This window comes from Protopterus annectens, chromosome 7.part1 (assembly GCF_019279795.1).
Source record: "Protopterus annectens isolate FY-2018-M chromosome 7.part1, PAN1.0, whole genome shotgun sequence".
Taxonomy (NCBI): Eukaryota; Metazoa; Chordata; order Ceratodontiformes; family Protopteridae; genus Protopterus; species Protopterus annectens.
The window spans coordinates 479,897,726-479,921,900 of NC_056740.1; the positions used below are offsets into that span (position 1 = coordinate 479,897,726).

At 45.3% G+C, this 24,175-nt stretch overlaps 1 protein-coding gene across 1 annotated transcript in view; it reads right to left on the minus strand.

The window, feature by feature from the left end:
- The window catches only part of LOC122807832 (RNA-binding protein 5-like), a 1,001,232-nt gene that overhangs the window by 214,520 nt on the left and 762,537 nt on the right, over positions 1 to 24,175 (minus strand). The window contains exon 19 of the mRNA XM_044078931.1: positions 17,693 to 17,773. Within this exon, the coding sequence (XP_043934866.1) occupies positions 17,693 to 17,773 (81 nt within the window). The remainder of the gene's footprint in view (positions 1 to 17,692; positions 17,774 to 24,175) is intronic.

Genomic DNA, 24,175 nt, shown 5'->3' on the forward strand with positions numbered 1-24,175 from the left:
GAACCCATTTGTCTTAGGTGATTATATGCCAATTTTGTGAAAAAAGTGCTAGTTTCCCCCCTAAGGGAGCGGCCAAAAGGCAAGTGCTTGGCATTGGAAGGGGGAAGTCATTGGGACTGTTTCCTATAAGGCTGTGACTTGTCTTCTTTTGGGGTTGAAGCACCCCACTGTCGTGGTCTGTAAAAGCCTTGGGGCTGAGATCTGCCTCTTGGGCGTCTGTATCTGCCTCTTTGTGGTCTGTCTGACACTGGAAAGGACCAATTTTTAGAAGGCCAATTTCTGCTAAATCGAGGTGGCTGTACCTGTAAGAAATCCTTCACTGTTTGCATAGATTTTGCCTTATCCTCCATTTTCTTTAATACCTCTTCTGCCTTAACACCAAACAAGATATGCTGTAAAGGAGCATCCAATAATTGTGCCTTAACATGATCAGATAAACCTTGTTCTTTTAACCAAGCATGCCTTCGAATAACAGATCCTGTAACTGCGGCTCTACAAGAAGCCCCTAAAGAATCAAAAACACATTGCAGAGCATGTTTTCCCACTTGCTCAGCTGCATGCAATAAATCCTGCATTTCCTTATAGTCAGGACCTTCTGAGATGGTAAGCATTTTCTGTTTTAACAGAGACATTAAATATTGTTGGTATTTAAGCATGTGGAACTGGCAATTTAAAGCCCTTACTGCTAACGTTGCAGAAGTGTAAACTTTCTTCCCCCATCTATCCAATGCTCTAGAATCCCTGTCAGAGGGAACTGGATTTTTAGTAGTGGAAGCCTTTACCCCTTTGGGACCCTGGGAAATAGTTTCTGGGTCAGCAGCAGGGTTTTTATAAATAACTTTGTGAGTCTGGGACTCTGTAGTACCCATCTGGCTTGACTGGTGCTGGGGGCAAAGAATCAGGGGTTAAACTGGATTCAGAGAACACATAATCACAATATCTAACAGCCAGAATAGCAAGGGGCCTGTGCTGAGGCAATAAAAGAAAATCTCATGAGCCTTTTCTTGGATTCTGAATAATCCTGGCTCTCCCAATGGAAATGCTACCTCAGGGTATGTAAAGTTTCCCCAAAAGAGTAATCCTCAGGAGGAGAGGCTGAAGGGATTGATTCTTCAGCATCAGAGTCCTCATAGGGGGGTAAAGAGTATCCCTGGTCTGAAGAGGAATCAGAAGAAATGGAAACCTGGTCAGAGGAATCAGTCTGTATCCCGCCTAGGCCTTTTATCAGAAGGGGGATGGGAACCCCTGATCAGAGTAATTAGGTCTTCGGCCATTTTCAGCATCCGTTTTTTAGGCATGGAGGCCTGTCCAGGTGAATGCTGCACTTGTTTCTTTGTCTTTAACGGAGTTTTAGACTTGGTTGTTGTTTTGATGGTAAGCTGTGAAGGTCTGAAAACACCCTCAGAAGCAGATGCCTGCTCAGCAACTCCGGACCCATCTGAGGGGTTAATTTCCGTAGGCCCAATACCTTGAGTTTCCAGAGGCCTAGGAATCTCCATGTGGGAGTTGGAGGCGGCCTGTGGCTCTGAGGCAGTGGGTGTCAGGGGCTGCGAAAGCGCCTCACTGATAACCGGCGACTGGCCTAGAAGAGGCTTCCTAGTCGGTTTTGGACCTCGGGACCTGTCCTTATCTTTGTCTTTGCGTTTTTTGTGTATTCCGGTCGGTTGTTCTGACGGCATGGTATAATTGAACCTTCGGCCAAAATAATGGCAAGCAAAATCAGACGTTTAATAGTGCGTTTGTTAAATCTAGCACAAAACCAACTAGTGACATTGTGGTCTGGGCCTAGGCATGGAATACAGTAAGAATGAAAATCCTTATGAGGTATTTGCTTCCCACAAGAAATGCAATTATTAACTTTTACTGACATCGGTCTAAGGCAAGAAAAAGTTTCTCCAACTGGGTACTTAGCTTTATTGAAGACTTCGGGTCTGAAATTCAAATTCGAAAATCTCAGGAGTCGGCCGACCGGCACTTGCGAACTTGCTTTTGCTTCGGGCATCGAGCGGCAAGAAAGACTGAAGAAAATGGCGTTGGCTGCATCTTATATACCCCTGGAGCACTGACGTCTGGGAAGAAGCAACAGACGCCGGACCAAGACTTTGGAACTCTGGCCGACTGCGGGACCGCCTGACGGCAGGATAACCCAAGTGTAATGACTGCAGCAGTGAAACACGAACATCTGTGCACATCCATTACATAACATTCCTTCCTCACTTCAGCTAAAATGTATTACTTAAACTCTGGATGGTGACACTGAAAATGACAGACACTGTGCTGTCATAGCCAGTGTCATGACAGCTTGGATAAAGTTCTCTCTGAAAGGATACAAGCTGTGAAAAGGAAAATGTTGGGACATTTAATATTTGTGGCAAGGAAACAAAGTAGAAAATTAAGAAACTCTAGTACTGGAGTGTTTTGCAACACTATACTTGTACTTAAACAACTCCCCGAGTAACATTCAGACATCAGAAATCTGTTCTACAAGTCCATGAAAAACCTGCGACACTTGCAGAGACATGCAGGCTTAACATTTCCACTCCAATCGTTTGTATTCCTTTTCCAGTACTGACACTGGACTACAGCATAAGGGGTGCTGCACTTCAGAATCAGTGTTTGAGACTGAATTTAACCAGGATGATTTGGAAATCACTAGGGAACGTACAGAGATGGTTTTTAAAAAACAGCTTTGTATACTTTGACAGTGAATACTACAGACAAATTAAAAGTGCAGACATAAGAGCAGCTTTGTCCCAGTTTTTGTGAACATGGTACTTTGGTGGTGGGAAACTATTTTCTCCTCCACTTTTTTGCATTAATGGGGCAAAATGTAAGATTTGTTGGCAATACCATTGGGAAAGGTGATCACAAGGAAATGAGGGAATATTTACATTTGAGATTTACTTATGAAACTAATACAAAGGCCATCAATTCTTTTAGATGTGATGATATCTGAAAATTATGATCAGTACAAATGTGATTCTAGTACTTACAGGAAAAACATGTACACCGTTTCCTACATTAACACACAGCACAAAACCTGGCAAAAAAGGAATCTTGTGAAGGGGATGATCAGATTAAGTAGGTTAGCTTCTAATGCGAGAGTGTTTAGTGAGGAAAAGTTGAGTAATTTGTTTTTAGAGAGGATACCTCTGAATTATTAGACAAATTAGGTGATCAAATTACAATGGAAAGACTGCGAAAGCACATGCCCCTATAGAAAATCAAAGAGGAAATAAAATTTAACAAACAAAATAGTATGGATCTTACTAAAGCTATGGTATTGCGAGTCTAACAGACACAAAAGAAATAAACATGTAGAAACTGGACCAACATGTTTAGTTCTATTTAACCAACAAGCTTGGTTATGCACCCAGTTGTGTGCACCAAAGCAATACAGATTTTAAAGTACAATTTGAGAAGTTAAACACCAAGAATTTTTTTTTTAGAAAAAAGGATGAGAACAAGGAAAAGCAGGGAGTGCAGTGCAGATTTACGAGACTATGAATACTGTTACAACCAATTATTCTGTAGTCATTTCAGCTACAGCAAGACATGACTAACATCAAAGAAGTTATGTTACACTATTCAAGTCTTACTGAGATGAAATGTGAGGCAAGACAAAGGGACTCAAAAACTAGGGTGTATCAGCACAACTAAGTGATCAAAGTTGGCAATATGACAAATGCACTTTGGAAACCAATGCTTTAGGAGCAAATATCTAGAGAGGGAAAGGTAACAAGAGTGGGATGAGGCCAAAAAGACTGGACTGTAGGTTAGTGGTTGTAAAAATTTTGTTTTTCGCACTTGAAAAGGTGACTCCCAACCTAAGAGGAGGCCTATGGAAAACAAGAGTTGAATATCGTTAACTGTACTGGCTATTACTCAATGCCACAGCTCTACCTGGGCTCAAAGAAAGTATCTATAGGAAGCGTGTTATCCTTAACAGCTGCAAAATTACGAATACAATTTTTTTTTATAGTTACAATTTTTGTACATGTTTTAACAATAGGAAATTACAAGTATGAAGTACGTACATGGATAGAATAGTACAGTTGTGTACCTACCATAAATGTAGATGTTAGAGTGTATTCACTGTTGCAGTCATTACTCTTGGGTTATACTGCTGGCAGGCTACCTGCAGTCGGCCAAAATTCCCAAGTCTAGGTCTGGCGTCGGTTGCTGTCGCCTCTTCCCTGACGTCACTGCGCCAGGGGTATAAAAAGATGCAGCAGATGCCATTTTCTTCAGTTTTTCTTCCCCAGATGTCAGGTGCCCCCTAAATGGTAGGCTAAAAAAAATTATGCCAATAACTATGCATGCAATAAAATAAACACTACCTTCATCTACAAGCAAATACACCACATAGGTTGCATAAGATAGAGAAGCATAGGCAAGTCCCAGCAAAGAAAAGGGAGAAGGTGGGTGGGTAACCTGGACTGCAACAGTGAACACACTCGAACATCTACATTTATGGTAGGTACACAACTGTACTATGTTCATCGTGTTTCACTGTTGCAGTCATTACTCTTGGGATGAATCCCAAAGCTAAGGTTGGGTGGCTGGGCCTAAATAGGATTAGGAGAGGCTATAAGGCCTTGCAGAACTGCAGTGGCGAAGCCTGCTCTGGATTTACAGTAGAGTAGAGAGGTAAATGGTAGTGCTTTGTAAAAGTGTGCACTGAACTCCAAGTTGCAACCTCTAAAATGTGTTTGGTTGGTACTCGAAGTGGCTGCTGCCCTGGTAGAATGAGGCCTAATGCCCTTGGGCACTTATCTGCCATGTTGTGAGTAGCAGAAATGAATGCAGCGGCCTATCCATTTTGAAATAGTCTGTTTTGAGATAGGCTTTCCTTGAGATCCTGCAGCATATGTCACTAAAAGTTGCTCAGTTTTTCTGAAAGCTTTAGTTCTGTCTAAGTAAAAGCGTAGTTGTCTGTATATGTCCAAGGAATGCAGAAGTCTCTCACCCTTATTCTGTGGGTTTGGATAAAAGGTAGGCAAATGAATGGTTTGGTTAAGGGCCACACTGGACACTACCTTAGGCATAAATGTTGGGTTCGTCCTTAGAGAAACCCTGTCTGGATGGAAAATGATGAAAGGTTCCAGCGCCATGAGTGCCTGTAACTCTGAAACTCGTCTTGCAGAGGTTATTGCTAGGAGCAGAGCTGTTTTCCAAGATAAAAACTTTATATCAGCTGTATTGGCTGGCTCAAAAGGCGGCAGTGTGAGGTCCCATGCAAGTATTGGGGCTCTCCTTGGAGGTCTTATGTTTTTGGCCCCTCTGAGGTACCGCCTTAGCAATGGATGGGAAAAAATGAGAAGTTATGTACCTACCATAACGTTCCATGTTAGTTGTCTTCTTCTCGCCTTCTTTCTTGCTGGATGGGTTTGGAGCCAATACTTGGCTCTGACTCAGCTTATACCAAAGCTCGAGAGCTATTTTTACCGGCTCGAAGTAACCCTGTATCCCACAATGCTAGGGGTTAACTACCCAGATCTCGTTTGATAGCTAACACTATAGCAGTTCTGCCCCCAGAACAAAGGAGAGAATGGCATACCCATATAGATAGCCATCCCAAGAAAAGGATAACCACTGAGACCATACTGGGCAAAAAAGGAAGGCTCCATAGGATCCTATCGGTCTGTCCAGGCTAGGGGGGTTGGAGGGCGAGACGCAAGAAAGAAGGCGAGAAGACGACAACTAACATGGAACGTTATTGGTAGGTACATAACTTCTCAATGTTAAGTTGTCAATCTCGCCTTCATTCTTGCTGGATGGGACCACATCCCTAGCACCTCAACCCTGGATGGCTCGTTGGAACAGACTCTTGAGGACGGTGGAACCAAAAGACGACGAAGGGTCTGCCCTGAGTCACTTGAAGGGAGACCATCCACCAAGACAGGTGTTTCTTGCATAACTGGGTTATCAAAATGTAGTGCGACATCGGGAGCTGCTGGAAGGACCACTGAGAGAAGAGCATCCATTGCAGGAGTCGCATGTGGAAGCGAGCTAAGGGAAGTAACGTAATGGCAGCCGCCATGAGACCTAGAGTCTTCAGTACAAACTTGGCCTGAATTTTGTTGTTCTGAAGCAGGATATGAACATGTTCGCGAATATCTGAGATTCTTTGAGCCGTCAGTTTTGCAGAGAGTTCGACTGTGTCTAATATGGCGCCTATGAAGGTAATAGACTGACAAGGCGACAAGGCAGACTTTTCGAAGTTTATGGAGATACCTAGCTCTTCGCAAATCTGAATGGTGTAATCTCTGGATTGAATAAGTTGATGCCTGGTGGCGGCGGTAAAGAGCCAGTCGTCTAGATATGGAAAGACCTGGAATCCTTGACGCCTCAGATGAGCCGTAACCACTGCCATGCATTTGGTGAACACTCGGGGGGTGGGGGTTGCTTGTAGTGAGACCAAAGGGCAGGGCCCGTGAACTGGTAGTGACTGGCTCCCAGCCGGAAGCGTAGAAACCTCCTGGAGCGCCTGTGCATCTTGATGTGGTATTACGCATCCTGAAGGTCTATAGAGCACATCCAATGGTCCTGACCCAAAAAGGGTAGAATGGACTGTAGCGTGACCAACCGGAACTTCGTTCTTTGAACAGATCTGTTCAGTCTGCCGAGATCCAAAATTGGTCTCCAGTCCCGTCTTTTTTGGTACTAAAAAGAACTTGGAGTAGATTCCGGATACTTGCTGGTCTGCTGGGACTGGCTGGATGGCCCTTTTTTAGCAGTTTTGAGATTTCTATTACTGCTTGTTCCTTTAGACCGGGTGGAACATCTGGAAGGGGCCTGTTTGGCTGTTTTGGGGTGTGGACAAAGGGAATTTTGTAACCCTCGGATATGATCGACCGTACCCATGTGTCTTCGGTAAGGCAAAGCCAGGCTTTTGGGTATAGTGATAATCTTCCCCCGAATGCCTCCGAAGGTGGACAGTCGGGCAGCTTCTTAGGGATGCTGGAAGGGTTGGCCAGACAGAGCTTCTCTGCTACCCTGATTCTGCGGACCCCCTCTGCCCCTGGGGTGGCGTCTATTGTTGCCCCCCCTGCCTCTAGAGGAGAACTCGCCTCGTGCATCCGGCGCGACTCGCTGTGGTTTGCGGAACAACATTTTTCCGCCCTTCTGACCTTTGGGGTATGGTCTGGATGGGATGGAAAAACGGACTCCCACGGCAGAGAGAGTCTTGCAGTCTTGTTCGCATCTGGTAAAAGTATCCTTCACCTGAGGTCCAAACAACGCCAAACCATCAAAGGGAGAGTTGGTGAAGGATGCCTTAAAGGGGTCAGCAAAGTTACAAAGCCGCATCCAGGCATGTCGTCTTAAGGCCACACCTGTGCCTGCAACCCTACTCGCCCCATCGGCTGCATAAGAAATAAGCCGCATGCAGGAGTTAACAATCGAGTTTAGGGTTGCCAGCTGGGAGGTGATTTTGTCCTGAGACCCCGCAGCTGTTGGATCCTGTAGTGAGTCACCCATTTCTTTGAGCAAGTCTCTTTGAAGACGGGTGAAATGACGCAAGTAATTCAGCAACCGCATGGTAAAGGTTGCTGAAGAAAACATTTGCTTGCCGTACCTATCCATGGTCCTAGATTCCTTATTAGGAGGATGGATAGGTACCGAAGGATCAGCCAGTTCCTTCTTAGTGGCTGCTGCCACCACCATGGCATCAACAGGGACACTCTTGGTCAAAAACTGTTTATCAGCAGGGGCTGTGATAAATTTTGAAGGCCTCCGCGGGGTAGGTTCCATCGAATCAGGGGCCGTCCATGCCTTCTTGGCCACCACTTCCATAAGGAGGTCAAAGGGCGGAGACACCCAGGAGGTGGAAGGGTGAAAACCAAACGCCTCTAGGTAGACAGACTCGTCCTCGGAAGGATTGAGGGTAGACCAGTTCCCCCTCTGCTTGAGGATGTCAGAGAAGGAGACATCCTCAGAGGGGGATCTTGGGGACCCTTCCGACTCATCCAAGTCGGTATCAGATGTGACGGACTCAGGGGAGTCCAGATGCTACCTCTTACATTTCCTCTTCCAAGGGGGCTCCCCTGACGTATCAGGGGAGGCCTCAGAAGAGGAGGATGCTCCCAATCTCCCAATGGGGCCCCTGAGGAGAAGGATCTCTGCGGTCAGGGTCAAGAGGATGGGTAGAGATCGTAGCAGGCACTACAGTGGGGGGAGCTGACCGAGGAACAGGCACAGGGGCCAGCACACTCCTCATGACCTCGAAAGCACCCCTATCAGGCAGAGAAGGTCTCCGCTCCGAAGAGATAAGGACCCCTCCCGGCACCGAGAGGGATGGCTCCGAGTCCGATGTTGGAGCCGAACTCACCTGCGCCGAGGCCCCGAGAGGGAGAACGGGGTCGGACAAGAGTCAGATGCCACTCTCCCCCCGGAACAGACGAGGGAGTCACGGCATCCGGTCCCTCCAAGGATGGCACCATAGAAGAAATCTGAGCAGACGACGGAGCAGAAATGGGTGGTATCGGCTCAGACGTGTCAACGGTCCTGGCTCCCACAAACTCCGGCTCTGAACTCAGGAGGAAGAGTCGGAGGAGGAATCGATGATGGAATGCGGATAGCCACTGTCTGTTGAGAAGGGCTATGATGCATCTGGGCTAGTGCCTGCGACTTAAGGAGTCTGCTAACCACCCTCTCGAGGTCATGGTCCGAAAGCCTGGAAGACAGAGAGGAATGGGACCGGTGACTGCGCTCCGAAAGCAAAGGAGATCTCGGAGCTAAATGGACCAACTCCGAAGAGGGGGACCTGGAGCGCTTATGAGTCAAAGTCGGTTCCGACAAAACTATCGGAGCAGACTGGGTTTTTGAAGCGTCTGCTCCAGCTGGAGCCGATGCCGAAGCAGAAGTAGCACCACTGGTCGGAGGCTCTAAACTCAGAGCCGACGATTTAGTGGGCTTAGAAGGCTTACCTGACGAGGCCTTGGCCGGGGAGCCTTCAGGCTTCAATAAGCCTCTCAAAATCAATTTGTTCCTGCAGGACTCTGACTGAATGCATGGCAGACGGAACAAGAGTCCTGCAGGTGCAGAGGGCCCAGGCAATAAACGCAAGAAGTGTGACCGTCTGTCAGAGACATTTTCTGACAGCACGAATCACACTTCTTGAAGCCTGAGACCTTGGACTCAGACATAATGGTGGAACACACACACACACACACACACACACACACACACACACACACACACACAGTAAAGAAAAAAAACCTAGTCCAGTCACTTCAACACACCAAAGACCAAGACTAAAACTATAACTAACAAATTACCCAAAAACTAACTTGGCCCTAAGGCCTAGTTATAAAAGGGGAAGGAAGGGCCGAGGGGATAGAAAATAGACCCAAAAGGGGATATAACGAACACTAACCCTGAAAATAAAAGGGGAGAACCTTACCCGAAAAGCTGTTTTTTTGAAAATTTACCAGAGAGCCGGCAAAAACACAACCTCGCAGCTACGTGGCAAATGAGATCTGGGTAGTTAGCACCTAGCATTGTGGGATACAGGGTTACCTCGAGCCGGTAAAAATAGCTCTCGAGCTTTGGTATAAGCAGAGTCGGAGCAGAGGATCGGCTCTGAACCCATCCAGCAAGAATGAAGGCGAGATTGACAACTTAACATTAGGAGGTTCAGTATTGTAATGAGCTGAAATGGCAGAGGCATAAATTTTAATTGATGAAAAGGATAGGCCTTTGTCCAGCATCTCAGTTAGGTATTGTAAAATCTGAGGAATATTTGGTACAGATGCGTCAATTTCCTTGTGCCCGATTCCAAGCACAGAATCCTTTCCATTTTTCTGCATAAGATTTTCTGGTACTGGGCCCCCTGGCCTCCAAAATAACATCCATCACTACTTTAGAGAGGAGGTGTGCTTTGAATGGTTACATTATCCGCCATGCTGCCAGATTTAGGGTCCTGAGTTGGCTGTGCAGAATCTGATTGTTTCACTGGGTCAGTAAGTGAGGAATTAGAGGCAATGTCCAGGCTGGGCCTTGAGACAAGCTTTTTAGGATTGGGTACCAGTACTGGCGTGGCCAGTCTGGGGCAATCAGAATCATTCTTGGCTTCTCTTGTCTGCCCTTTAGGAGTACCTTGGGGAGGAAAGGCATATACTGTTAGACTTTTCCAACTGAATGACAGAGCATCCACTTTCCATGCTTACTTGTGATAAGTCCTTGTGCAGAATTTCTGCAGTTGGCAGTTGTGAGGAGAAGCAAATAGATCTATGTCTGGGCATCCCCATTCCTTTATCATGCTGAAGACTTGTGGATCCAGTTTCCACTCGTGGGGATCCGTAAGGTTTCTGCTTAGTCTGCCAGAGTATTGTTCTTTCCTGGCACGAATTGTGCTTGCAGGTGTACTCGATAAGACAATGCTGTGTCCCACAAAGTCATGGCTTGTCTGCAGAGGGGGTAGGAATGTGTGCCTCCCTGCTTGTTTATGTACCACATGACTGTAGTATTGTCAGTCCTTATCAGAAGTTGTCCTGGATGGAGTAGATCCTTGAAAGCTGTCAGGGCATTCTGAACAGCTAGCATCTCTTTTTGATTGATATGTAGATGCATTTGGCTTGTGGACCATGTGCCCTGAATACATTTTCCTGCCATGTGTGCTCCCCAGCCATAACCTGATGCATCTGTTATAGACTGCCTGGCTGTGGGTAGAGTGAATGGCTGTCCCTTGTTGAGGTGACAGGCATGTGCCCACCATCTAATTTCCTGTTGCAGGCAAGGAATGAGGGTAATTAATGCTTCCGGGCTTTGACGATGTTGAGTCCAGACACTTTTTAGGTACCACTGAAGTTTCCTCATATGCAGTCTGGCATATGGAATTAGCAGAATGCAGGATGCAATGAAGCCCAAAGCCTGCAGAATTTTTCTTGCAGATAACTGGGTCTTTGTTGCCAACAGTTTGAAGTAAGAAGTTAGCTGCCTTTGTCTGGCGTGAGATAAGCCATCTGGGCAGTTGTATTTAAGCTTGCACCCAGGAATATTATCTGTCGAGAGGGTACTAGTTTTGATTTCTTTTCATTTACTGTATACCCTAGGCAAATTAATAATCTTTTTACGAACGCCAGATGCTTTAGTAGAGTGTCCTTGTTCTCTGCTTGTATAAGGCAGTCGTTCAAGTAAGGATAAATTTGAATTCCTCTTTGCCTGCAAAATGCAATTACTGGTGCCAGGCATTGTGTGAAGACCCTGGGCGCAGTAGATAAGCCAAAGGGCAGTGCAGAGAATTGGTAGTGCATTGAGCCAGCTATGAATCTGAGGTATCTTCTGCAAGATTGTCTGATTGGCATATACAGGTATGCCTCTTTTAGGTCCAAAGTTACAAGCCAAGCCTTCTTGCCCAGCATGGGCAGAAGCTGCTGCAGTGTTAACATTTTGAATTTTGGAACATCCAGAAATGTGTCTAGAAAAGACAAGTCCAGTATTGGTCTCCAGGCTTTGTCCTTTCTGGGAACCAAGAAAAGTCTTGAGTAAAATCCTTGCCCCTGCTCTTGCTGTGGTACTTGCTGAATGGTCTTCATGTGCATAAGGGACGAAACTTGTTTTTGTGCCTCTGCCCATTGATTGTGTGGCAGGTTTGGCATACCTTTTGCCCTTGGCAGGGTGTGAAAGTGGAACCTGTAGCCCTGGGACACTATATTCAATACCCATTTGTCCTGGGTAATCATGTGCCAATTTTGAGAGAAAAGTGCTAGTTTTCCCCCTAAGGGGGCTGCAAGAAGATAAGTGCTTGGTGCTGGCAGAGGCAAGTCATTGGGACGGTTTCCTGTATGGCTGTGCTTTGTCTTCTCCACTATTGGAGGTAGAAGCGCCCCACTATTTAGGCCTGTATGAGCCCTGGGGCTGGGATCTGCCTCTGGGACGTCTGCATCTGCCTCTTTGTAGCCTGTCCGACACTGGAAAGGACCAATTCTTTGTAGGCCAGTTCCTGCTAAATTTTGGTGGCTGAACCTGTAAGAAATCCTTTACTGTTTGCATAGATTTTGCTTTGTCCTCCCATTTTCTTCAAAACCTCCTCTGCTTTAACACCAAATAAAGTATCATGCTGTAATGGAGCATCTAATAATTTTGCTTTAACATGTTCAGGCAAATTTTGTTCCTTTAACCAAGCATGCCTCCTAATGACAGAACCCGTAACTGTGGCCCTGCAGGAGGCCTCCAGAGAATCAAAACCACATTGCAATGCATGCTTTCCCACTTGTTCAGTTGCATGCAATAAATCCGGTATATCCTTATTTTCTGTACAATCAGAATTAGTCAACATTTTCTGTTTTAAGAGGGACATTAAGTATTGCTGATATTTAATATGAAATTGACAATTTAAAACCCTCACAGCCAAAGTAGCAGAAGTGTAAACCTTTTTCCCCATCTGTCTAGTGCCCTTGAATCTGTCAGAAGGGACAGGTTTTTTTGCAGTAGCGGCCTTAACCCCCTTGGGACCCTGAGAAATAGTTTCTAGGTCAGCAGCAGGGTTTTTATAAAGAAATTTATGTGAATCTGGAACCCTATAGTATCTGTCTGGGTTAACAGGAGCTGGAAGTAAGGAGTCTGGAGAAAGGCCGCACTCTGAAAATACATCATCTACAATGTCTAGCACAGGGGGAACAGCAAGAGGCCTGTTCTGAGGAAGTAAAAGAAAATCTCCAAGCCTTTTCTTTGATTCTGAGTAATCTTGGCTCTCCCAGTGGAAGTGCTCCCTCATGGTATGCAGGGTTTCCCTAAAAGAATAATCTTCAGGAGGAGAGGCTGAAGGAATGGATTCGTCAGCATCAGAATCCTCATAGGGAGGAAGAGAGTATTCCTGTACAGAAGAGGAGTCAGAGGAAATGGAAACCTGATCTGAAGAGTCCTAGTCTGTCTCTTGCCTAGGCCTCTTGTCAGGAGGGGGATGGGAACCCCTGATCAAGGCAATAAGCTCTTCGGCCATTTTGAGCATCTGTTTCTTAGGCATGGAAGTCTGTCCTGGAGAATGCTGTACTTGTTTCTTTGTCTTTAAAGCTGCTGTAGTCTTTGCTTTTGAAGCTGAAGCAGAAGCCGATGTCTGCTCAGCAGCTCTGGACCCACCTGAGGGAATGGTTTCCGAAGGTCCAATACTTTGAGTTTCTGTAGGCCTGGTTGACTCCACGTGGGAGTCGGTATCGGCCTGCGGTTCTAAAGTAGCAGTCGTCAGGGGCTGCGAAAGCGCCTCATTGAGAACCGGCGACTGGCCTAGAAAAAGCCTAGTCTGTTTTGGACCTCAGATGCCTGTCCTCCTCTTTTTCTTTGTTTTTTTAGAAACTCCGGTAGTCGGCTGTTCCGACGGCATTATATAATTAAATCTTCGGCCAAAGTAATAAAATGCAAAATAGTACCGATGCTTAATAGTGCGTTGGTTAAACCTAGCACAAAACCGACAACTAGCAACGTCGTGGTCAGGGCCTAGGCAAGGAATGCAGTAAGAATGAAAATCCTTATGAGGTATTTGCTTCCCCACAAGAAATACAATTATTAACTTTTTCTGACATCAGTCTGGAGCAAGAAAAAAAGTTTCCACAACGGGGTACTTGGCTTTTAATGAAGACTTCGGATCTGAAATTCGAACTTGAAAATCTCAGGAATCTGCCAACCGGCACTTGCGAACGGCTTTTGCTTCGGGCACCGCGTGGCAAGAAAGTCTGAAGAAAACGGCGTCGGCTGCATCTTTTATACCCCTGGCGCACGGACATCAGGGAGGAGGCGACCGCAACTGACACCGAACCTAGACTTTGGAATTCAGGCCAACTGCGGGTAGCCTGCTAAAAGGATAACCCAATTGTAATGACTGCAACAGTGAAACACGATGAACATCTAATTTATTAGTGCTGTGTCACAGTCAATTCTACACACGATACAGCAGACATCTCTACTTGCTGTTAAAGACTCTTAACATGCATCAGCAGTTGCAGATGCCAAACCCAGGACTGGCAACTGCTTCTTTCCTGCAGTGCCCTAATAGCATCTGCTTGAGAAAGACAAGGTTCAGAGCCCACACTGCTCTCTACCCACAAAGACTTAGCTGTCAACTTTCTATCATCTTGCAAAGCTCAAACGCTGCGAACTTGAACTGAAAATGACTCAGTCAGGGGGAAGACACACCTGCCATCCCAAAGCAAGAAGAATTTTTGCTCTAGGAAAGACCCCAAACTTCATAATCATTGTACTATCTCCTTATTAATGAAGCAGAGCGCTTACGCTTAGAGGAGACCTTGAGCAGATCAGAAACATGTTGATGGTCACTTGAAGTAGTATCTGGCCACAGGCACACTTACTGGTGATGGTCACTTGTAGTATCTGGCCACAGGCACACTTACTGGTGATGGTCACTTGTAGTATCTGCCCACAGGCACACTTACTGGTGATGGTCACTTGTAGTATCTGGCCACAGGCACACACTGGTGATGGTCACTTGTAGTATCTGGCCACAGGCACACTTACTGGTGATGGTCACTTGAAGTAGTATCTGGCCACAGGCACACTTACTGGTGATGGTCACTTGTAGTATCTGGCCACAGGCACACTTACTGGTGATGGTCACTTGTAGTATCTGGCCACAGGCACACTTACTGGTGATGGTCACTTGAAGTAGTATCTGGCCACAGGCACACTTACTGCTGACCTTTCCTGGAAGAGTCACTTGCCTCAGAAATGATCTCAAAGTGCTACTAAAAAAAAAAATCCTGAAGTTGCACAAATGGTACCAATGCACTGAAATCTGAACCCTTCTGTGGCAATACCTTAATGTGTAGCTGGTGCCTCTTCCCTCTATACTCCATGTTACTACCTTTACTGATGCCAGTGGTAAGACACAGGGCGGCCCTGCATAGGCAGTTACAGTCCTGCCTTTGGTGCACCTCCCACATTACAATTGATAATGCAGCAGTAATTTGCAAGAACATTAAAAAAGCCTCCAAAGCTGGATATATACTCTGCCTGTAGTGTGAACAGCCCAAAGACTAGCAACCATTTTTGTAGGGGATAACTAAAAAAAACACAAGCTCCACTTTGGGGACATCAGGAAAGTTTACAGAAGTCAGACTAGAAAAGCGCAGGTATGTTCTTGTGGTAACTATACTGCAGCACTAACAGAATGATTACCTCACGATACACCTTTGAGGAACAATGATTTTGGTATTGTGTACACATTACTATGCAACAGCACAGTGCTGGCCAGCAGAGCTGCAACACTTCAATCAGCATGGTTAACAAATGGTTTGTGTACGTACAGCAAACTTGACAAGCGTAACTGAGATGTAGATGTAAGGCAAGCCATGACGACAGACTCCAATCAGTTACCAAACATTCAGTGCTGCTTACTTTATGAAACTTAATGAACTGCATTTTTGTCAGTTTTATCTGGATACAACCACCTTTACTCACGACCAAGGACACGGTCAGCAGGCGTGACTCACGACCAAGGACACGGTCAGCAGGCGTGACTCACGACCAAGGACACGGTCAGCAGGCGTGACTCACGACCAAGGACACGGTCAGCAGGCGTGACTCACGACCAAGGACACGGTCAGCAGGCGTGACTCACGACCAAGGACACGGTCAGCAGGCGTGACTCACGACCAAGGACACGGTCAGCAGGCGTGACTCACGACCAAGGACACGGTCAGCAGGCGTGACTCACGACCAAGGACACGGTCAGCAGGCGTGACTCACGACCAAGGACACGGTCAGCAGGCGTGACTCACGACCAAGGACACGGTCAGCAGGCGTGACTCCACCAAGGACACGGTCAGCAGGCGTGACTCACGACCAGGACACGGTCAGCAGGCGTGACTCACGACCAGACACGGTCAGCAGGCGTGACTCACGACCAGGACACGGTCAGGCGTGACTCACGACCAAGGACACGGTCAGCAGGCGTGACTCACGACCATGACACGGTCAGCAGGCGTGACTCACGACCAAGGACACGGTCAGCAGGCGTGACTCACGACCAAGGACACGGTCAGCAGGCGTGACTCACGACCAAGGACACGGTCAGCAGGCGTGACTCACGACCAGGACACGGTCAGCAGGCGTGACTCACGACCAGGACACGGTCAGCAGGCGTGACTCACGACCATGACACGGTCAGCAGGCGTGACTCACGACCAAGGACACGGTCAGCAGGCGTGACTCACGACCAGACACGGTCAGCAGGCGTGACTCACGACCAGACACGGTCAGCAGGCGTGACTCACGACCAGGACACGGTCAGCAGGCGTGACTCACGACCAAGGACACGGTCAGCAGGCGTGACTCCGACCAGAACACGGTCAGCAGGCGTGACTCACCAGGACACGGTCAGCAGGCGTGACTCACGACCAGACACGGTCAGCAGGCGTGACTCACGACCAGGACACGGTCAGCAGGCGTGGCTCACGACCAAGGACACGGTCAGCAGGCGTGGCTCACGACCAAGGACACGGTCAGCAGGCGTGACTCACGACCAAGGACACGGTCAGCAGGCGTGACTCACGACCAGGACACGGTCAGCAGGCGGCTCACGACCAGGACACGGTCAGCAGGCGTGGCTCACGACCAGGACACGGTCAGCAGGCGTGGCTCACGACCAGAACACGGTCAGCAGGCGCGACTCACGACCAAGGACACGGTCAGCAGGCGCGACTCACGACCAAGGACACGGTCAGCAGGCGCGACTCACGACCAAGGACACGGTCAGCAGGCGCGACTCACGACCAAGGATACGGTCAGCAGGCGTGACTCACGACCAAGGACACTGTCAGCAGGCGTGACTCACGACCAAGGACACTGTCAGCAGGCGTGACTCACGACCAAGGACACTGTCAGCAGGCGTGACTCACGACCAAGGATACGGTCAGCAGGCGTGACTCTCGACTAAGGATACTGTCAGCAGGGGTTTATATTAAAAACTCGAATGTTTACTTACCCAAATACCTAAACGCCGACACGTCTTCATCAAACCGTGAAAACATTGATCGTCCTGAAGTGCGAAATCTGAAACATCGATTTGTCAAGGTTAGCCCTTTTGCAGTATAGCTCCGTTAAGGTAAGTGTATGATAGTTACGGACCTTAGGGATAGAGTGCGGGTTAAGGTAAGTGCATAGATGGTAATGTATGTTAGATTTAGTGTAGGATTAGAAGCAGGGTTTTTATTAAGTGTGTGTGTGTGTGTGTGTGTGTGTGGATTATTTAGTTTGTTTGGATATAGCTTTTTAAGGTAAGTGTGTGATAGTTACGGACCTTAGGGTTACGGTGCGGGTTAAGTGCATACTTGGTGGTATATGAAAGATTGTGTAGGATTAGAAGTAGGGTTTTGGTTAGTGTATGTATGTGGTTTATTTAGTTTGTTTGTGCAGGTAGTATGCAGCGGGCGGTGGGATGGGACAACTATGACATTGAGTTTTTGAATTTCACGGTTTAGGGTGTTCTGTGTATTTGCGGTTCACGGAATGTGTCGGGGTTTAGGTGTTCGGGTAAGTAAACTTTCAAGATTTTGATACAAACCCGTCAGCAAGCGTTACTCATGACTAAAGACACTTAGCAGGCGTTACGACTAAGGACACTGTCAGCAGGCTTTACTCACAACTAAGGACACTGTCAGCAGGCTTTACTCATGACTAAGGACACTATCACAGCAGGCTTTACTCATGACTAAGGATACTGTCAACAGGCTCTTACCACTTTGTTTAAGGTTTCATCCTCTCCGTTCACCATGGGTATTGTTTCGGGGACTATCTGCTGCTTTTCTACCACAGCTCCCTAAAAAAGGAAATGATAAAGTTAAACATCACAGTCCTTTAACAAAAAATAGATGTTAATATCAGACTTCAATGGCTTTATGAAGTATTTACCATACAAAGGCAAATCTTTTAAGACAAGTCATACAGCAGTAAACATTTGGGACTACTCACCAACAAGTCTGCAATGATCCAGCTACTTTTCCATATCTGCTGCGTTTCAGAAGGGCAATGCCACTGGTTGTAACATACCATGACACAATGTGCCAATATCCACATGGAGATAGATTTTTTTTTTAAACTAGTGACTGCATTACTTTCACTCTGTTCATCACTGCTTTTGTTAATGTTTTGAGTGTCAGCAGCATGTGCATATGTCGGGCAGGAAGTCAGTGAATGGTACAGATCTGTTTGAAAATTATCTACAAGTATGAAATTAGGAATTAGCAGTACTGATCCCAAAAACTGTGCCTCAACCATGGTTATATTCACACATGCTCATGCATGTACATTCAGAAAGTCATTCTTGGGCAAATGAGTGAAATTTCATAAACTACTTAAATTCTTCCATATGCTACATGAACACTTCTCAAGAAAGGACAGGTAAAGTAGTGAAGTTCACGAAGGAACAAAGGCTTACTGCTAAACTAACTGGAGTGTGACAGGGGGTGGAATGGCAATAGTGCTGGGAGTAGATCACAGAGAAAGCCTGATGTGTACCTCGCAGTCACATATGAAGTATACAGCACTATATTAAAGATCCTAATGTAGTGCTGGGAGTAGATCACAGAGAAAGACTGATGTGTACCTCGCAGTCACATATGAAGCATACAGCACTATATTAAAGATCCTAATGTAGTGCTGGGAGTAGATCACAGAGAAAGACTGATGTGTACCTCGCGGTCACATATGAAGTATACAGCACTATATTAAAGATCCTAATGTAGTGCTGGGAGTAGATCACAGAGAAAGACTGATGTGTACCTCGGTCACATATGAAGTATACAGCACTATATTAAAGATCCTAATGTAGTGCTGGGAGTAGATCACAGAGAAAGACTGATGTGTACCTGCAGTCACATATGAAGTATACAGCACTATATTAAAGATCCTAATGTAGTGCTGGGAGTAGATCACAGAGAAAGACTGATGTGTACCTCAGAGTCACATATGAGTATACAGCACTATATTAAAGATCCTAATGTAGTGCTGGGAGTAGATCACAGAGAAAGACTGATGTGTACCTCAAGAGTCACATATGAAGCATACAGCACTATATTAAAGATCCTAATGTAGTGCTGGGAGTAGATCACAGAGAAAGACTGATGTGTACCTCGCAGTCACATATGAAGCATACAGCACTATATTAAAGATCCTAATGTAGTGCTGGGAGTAGATCACAGAGAAAGACTGATGTGTACCTCGCAGTCACATATGAAGCATACAGCACTATATTAAAGATCCTAATGTAGTGCTGGGAGTAGATCACAGAGAAAGACTGATGTGTACCTCGCAGTCACATATGAAGCATACAGCACTATATTAAAGATCCTAATGTAGTGCTGGGAGTAGATCACAGAGAAAGACTGATGTGTACCTCGCAGTCACATATGAAGCATACAGCACTATATTAAAGATCCTAATGTAGTGCTGGGAGTAGATCACAGAGAAAGACTGATGTGTACCTCGCAGTCACATATGAAGCATACAGCACTATATTAAAGATCCTAATGTAGTGCTGGGAGTAGATCACAGAGAAAGACTGATGTGTACCTCGCAGTCACATATGAAGCATACAGCACTATATTAAAGATCCTAATGTAGTGCTGGGAGTAGATCACAGAGAAAGACTGATGTGTACCTCGCAGTCACATATGAAGCATACAGCACTATATTAAAGATCCTAATGTAGTGCTGGGAGTAGATCACAGAGAAAGACTGATGTGTACCTCGCAGTCACATATGAAGCATACAGCACTATATTAAAGATCCTAATGTAGTGCTGGGAGTAGATCACAGAGAAAGACTGATGTGTACCTCGCAGTCACATATGAAGCATACAGCACTATATTAAAGATCCTAATGTAGTGCTGGGAGTAGATCACAGAGAAAGACTGATGTGTACCTCGCAGTCACATATGAAGCATACAGCACTATATTAAAGATCCTAATGTAGTGCTGGGAGTAGATCACAGAGAAAGACTGATGTGTACCTCGCAGTCACATATGAAGCATACAGCACTATATTAAAGATCCTAATGTAGTGCTGGGAGTAGATCACAGAGAAAGACTGATGTGTACCTCGCAGTCACATATGAAGCATACAGCACTATATTAAAGATCCTAATGTAGTGCTGGGAGTAGATCACAGAGAAAGACTGATGTGTACCTCGCAGTCACATATGAAGCATACAGCACTATATTAAAGATCCTAATGTAGTGCTGGGAGTAGATCACAGAGAAAGACTGATGTGTACCTCGCAGTCACATATGAAGCATACAGCACTATATTAAAGATCCTAATGTAGTGCTGGGAGTAGATCACAGAGAAAGACTGATGTGTACCTCGCAGTCACATATGAAGCATACAGCACTATATTAAAGATCCTAATGTAGTGCTGGGAGTAGATCACAGAGAAAGACTGATGTGTACCTCGCAGTCACATATGAAGCATACAGCACTATATTAAAGATCCTAATGTAGTGCTGGGAGTAGATCACAGAGAAAGACTGATGTGTACCTCGCAGTCACATATGAAGCATACAGCACTATATTAAAGATCCTAATGTAGTGCTGGGAGTAGATCACAGAGAAAGACTGATGTGTACCTCGCAGTCACATATGAAGCATACAGCACTATATTAAAGATCCTAATGTAGTGCTGGGAGTAGATCACAGAGAAAGACTGATGTGTACCTCGCAGTCACATATGAAGCATACAGCACTATATTAAAGATCCTAATGTAGTGCTGGGAGTAGATCACAGAGAAAGACTGATGTGTACCTCGCAGTCACATATGAAGCATACAGCACTATATTAAAGATCCTAATGTAGTGCTGGGAGTAGATCACAGAGAAAGACTGATGTGTACCTCGCAGTCACATATGAAGCATACAGCACTATATTAAAGATCCTAATGTAGTGCTGGGAGTAGATCACAGAGAAAGACTGATGTGTACCTCGCAGTCACATATGAAGCATACAGCACTATATTAAAGATCCTAATGTAGTGCTGGGAGTAGATCACAGAGAAAGACTGATGTGTACCTCGCAGTCACATATGAAGCATACAGCACTATATTAAAGATCCTAATGTAGTGCTGGGAGTAGATCACAGAGAAAGACTGATGTGTACCTCGCAGTCACATATGAAGCATACAGCACTATATTAAAGATCCTAATGTAGTGCTGGGAGTAGATCACAGAGAAAGACTGATGTGTACCTCGCAGTCACATATGAAGCATACAGCACTATATTAAAGATCCTAATGTAGTGCTGGGAGTAGATCACAGAGAAAGACTGATGTGTACCTCGCAGTCACATATGAAGCATACAGCACTATATTAAAGATCCTAATGTAGTGCTGGGAGTAGATCACAGAGAAAGACTGATGTGTACCTCGCAGTCACATATGAAGCATACAGCACTATATTAAAGATCCTAATGTAGTGCTGGGAGTAGATCACAGAGAAAGACTGATGTGTACCTCGCAGTCACATATGAAGCATACAGCACTATATTAAAGATCCTAATGTAGTGCTGGGAGTAGATCACAGAGAAAGACTGATGTGTACCTCGCAGTCACATATGAAGCATACAGCACTATATTAAAGATCCTAATGTAGTGCTGGGAGTAGATCACAGAGAAAGACTGATGTGTACCTCGCAGTCACATATGAAGCATACAGCACTATATTAAAGATCCTAATGTAGTGCTGGGAGTAGATCACAGAGAAAGACTGATGTGTACCTCGCAGTCACATATGAAGCATACAGCACTATATTAAAGATCCTAATGTAGTGCTGGGAGTAGATCACAGAGAAAGACTGATGTGTACCTCGCAGTCACATATGAAGCATACAGCACTATATTAAAGATCCTAATGTAGTGCTGGGAGTAGATCACAGAGAAAGACTGATGTGTACCTCGCAGTCACATATGAAGCATACAGCACTATATTAAAGATCCTAATGTAGTGCTGGGAGTAGATCACAGAGAAAGACTGATGTGTACCTCGCAGTCACATATGAAGCATACAGCACTATATTAAAGATCCTAATGTAGTGCTGGGAGTAGATCACAGAGAAAGACTGATGTGTACCTCGCAGTCACATATGAAGCATACAGCACTATATTAAAGATCCTAATGTAGTGCTGGGAGTAGATCACAGAGAAAGACTGATGTGTACCTCGCAGTCACATATGAAGCATACAGCACTATATTAAAGATCCTAATGTAGTGCTGGGAGTAGATCACAGAGAAAGACTGATGTGTACCTCGCAGTCACATATGAAGCATACAGCACTATATTAAAGATCCTAATGTAGTGCTGGGAGTAGATCACAGAGAAAGACTGATGTGTACCTCGCAGTCACATATGAAGCATACAGCACTATATTAAAGATCCTAATGTAGTGCTGGGAGTAGATCACAGAGAAAGACTGATGTGTACCTCGCAGTCACATATGAAGCATACAGCACTATATTAAAGATCCTAATGTAGTGCTGGGAGTAGATCACAGAGAAAGACTGATGTGTACCTCGCAGTCACATATGAAGCATACAGCACTATATTAAAGATCCTAATGTAGTGCTGGGAGTAGATCACAGAGAAAGACTGATGTGTACCTCGCAGTCACATATGAAGCATACAGCACTATATTAAAGATCCTAATGTAGTGCTGGGAGTAGATCACAGAGAAAGACTGATGTGTACCTCGCAGTCACATATGAAGCATACAGCACTATATTAAAGATCCTAATGTAGTGCTGGGAGTAGATCACAGAGAAAGACTGATGTGTACCTCGCAGTCACATATGAAGCATACAGCACTATATTAAAGATCCTAATGTAGTGCTGGGAGTAGATCACAGAGAAAGACTGATGTGTACCTCGCAGTCACATATGAAGCATACAGCACTATATTAAAGATCCTAATGTAGTGCTGGGAGTAGATCACAGAGAAAGACTGATGTGTACCTCGCAGTCACATATGAAGCATACAGCACTATATTAAAGATCCTAATGTAGTGCTGGGAGTAGATCACAGAGAAAGACTGATGTGTACCTCGCAGTCACATATGAAGCATACAGCACTATATTAAAGATCCTAATGTAGTGCTGGGAGTAGATCACAGAGAAAGACTGATGTGTACCTCGCAGTCACATATGAAGCATACAGCACTATATTAAAGATCCTAATGTAGTGCTGGGAGTAGATCACAGAGAAAGACTGATGTGTACCTCGCAGTCACATATGAAGCATACAGCACTATATTAAAGATCCTAATGTAGTGCTGGGAGTAGATCACAGAGAAAGACTGATGTGTACCTCGCAGTCACATATGAAGCATACAGCACTATATTAAAGATCCTAATGTAGTGCTGGGAGTAGATCACAGAGAAAGACTGATGTGTACCTCGCAGTCACATATGAAGCATACAGCACTATATTAAAGATCCTAATGTAGTGCTGGGAGTAGATCACAGAGAAAGACTGATGTGTACCTCGCAGTCACATATGAAGCATACAGCACTATATTAAAGATCCTAATGTAGTGCTGGGAGTAGATCACAGAGAAAGACTGATGTGTACCTCGCAGTCACATATGAAGCATACAGCACTATATTAAAGATCCTAATGTAGTGCTGGGAGTAGATCACAGAGAAAGACTGATGTGTACCTCGCAGTCACATATGAAGCATACAGCACTATATTAAAGATCCTAATGTAGTGCTGGGAGTAGATCACAGAGAAAGACTGATGTGTACCTCGCAGTCACATATGAAGTATACAGCACTATATTAAAGATCCTAATGTAGTGCTGGGAGTAGATCACAGAGAAAGACTGATGTGTACCTCGCAGTCACATATGAAGCATACAGCACTATATTAAAGATCCTAATGTAGTGCTGGGAGTAGATCACAGAGAAAGACTGATGTGTACCTCGCAGTCACATATGAAGCATACAGCACTATATTAAAGATCCTAATGTAGTGCTGGGAGTAGATCACAGAGAAAGACTGATGTGTACCTCGCAGTCACATATGAAGCATACAGCACTATATTAAAGATCCTAATGTAGTGCTGGGAGTAGATCACAGAGAAAGACTGATGTGTACCTCGCAGTCACATATGAAGCATACAGCACTATATTAAAGATCCTAATGTAGTGCTGGGAGTAGATCACAGAGAAA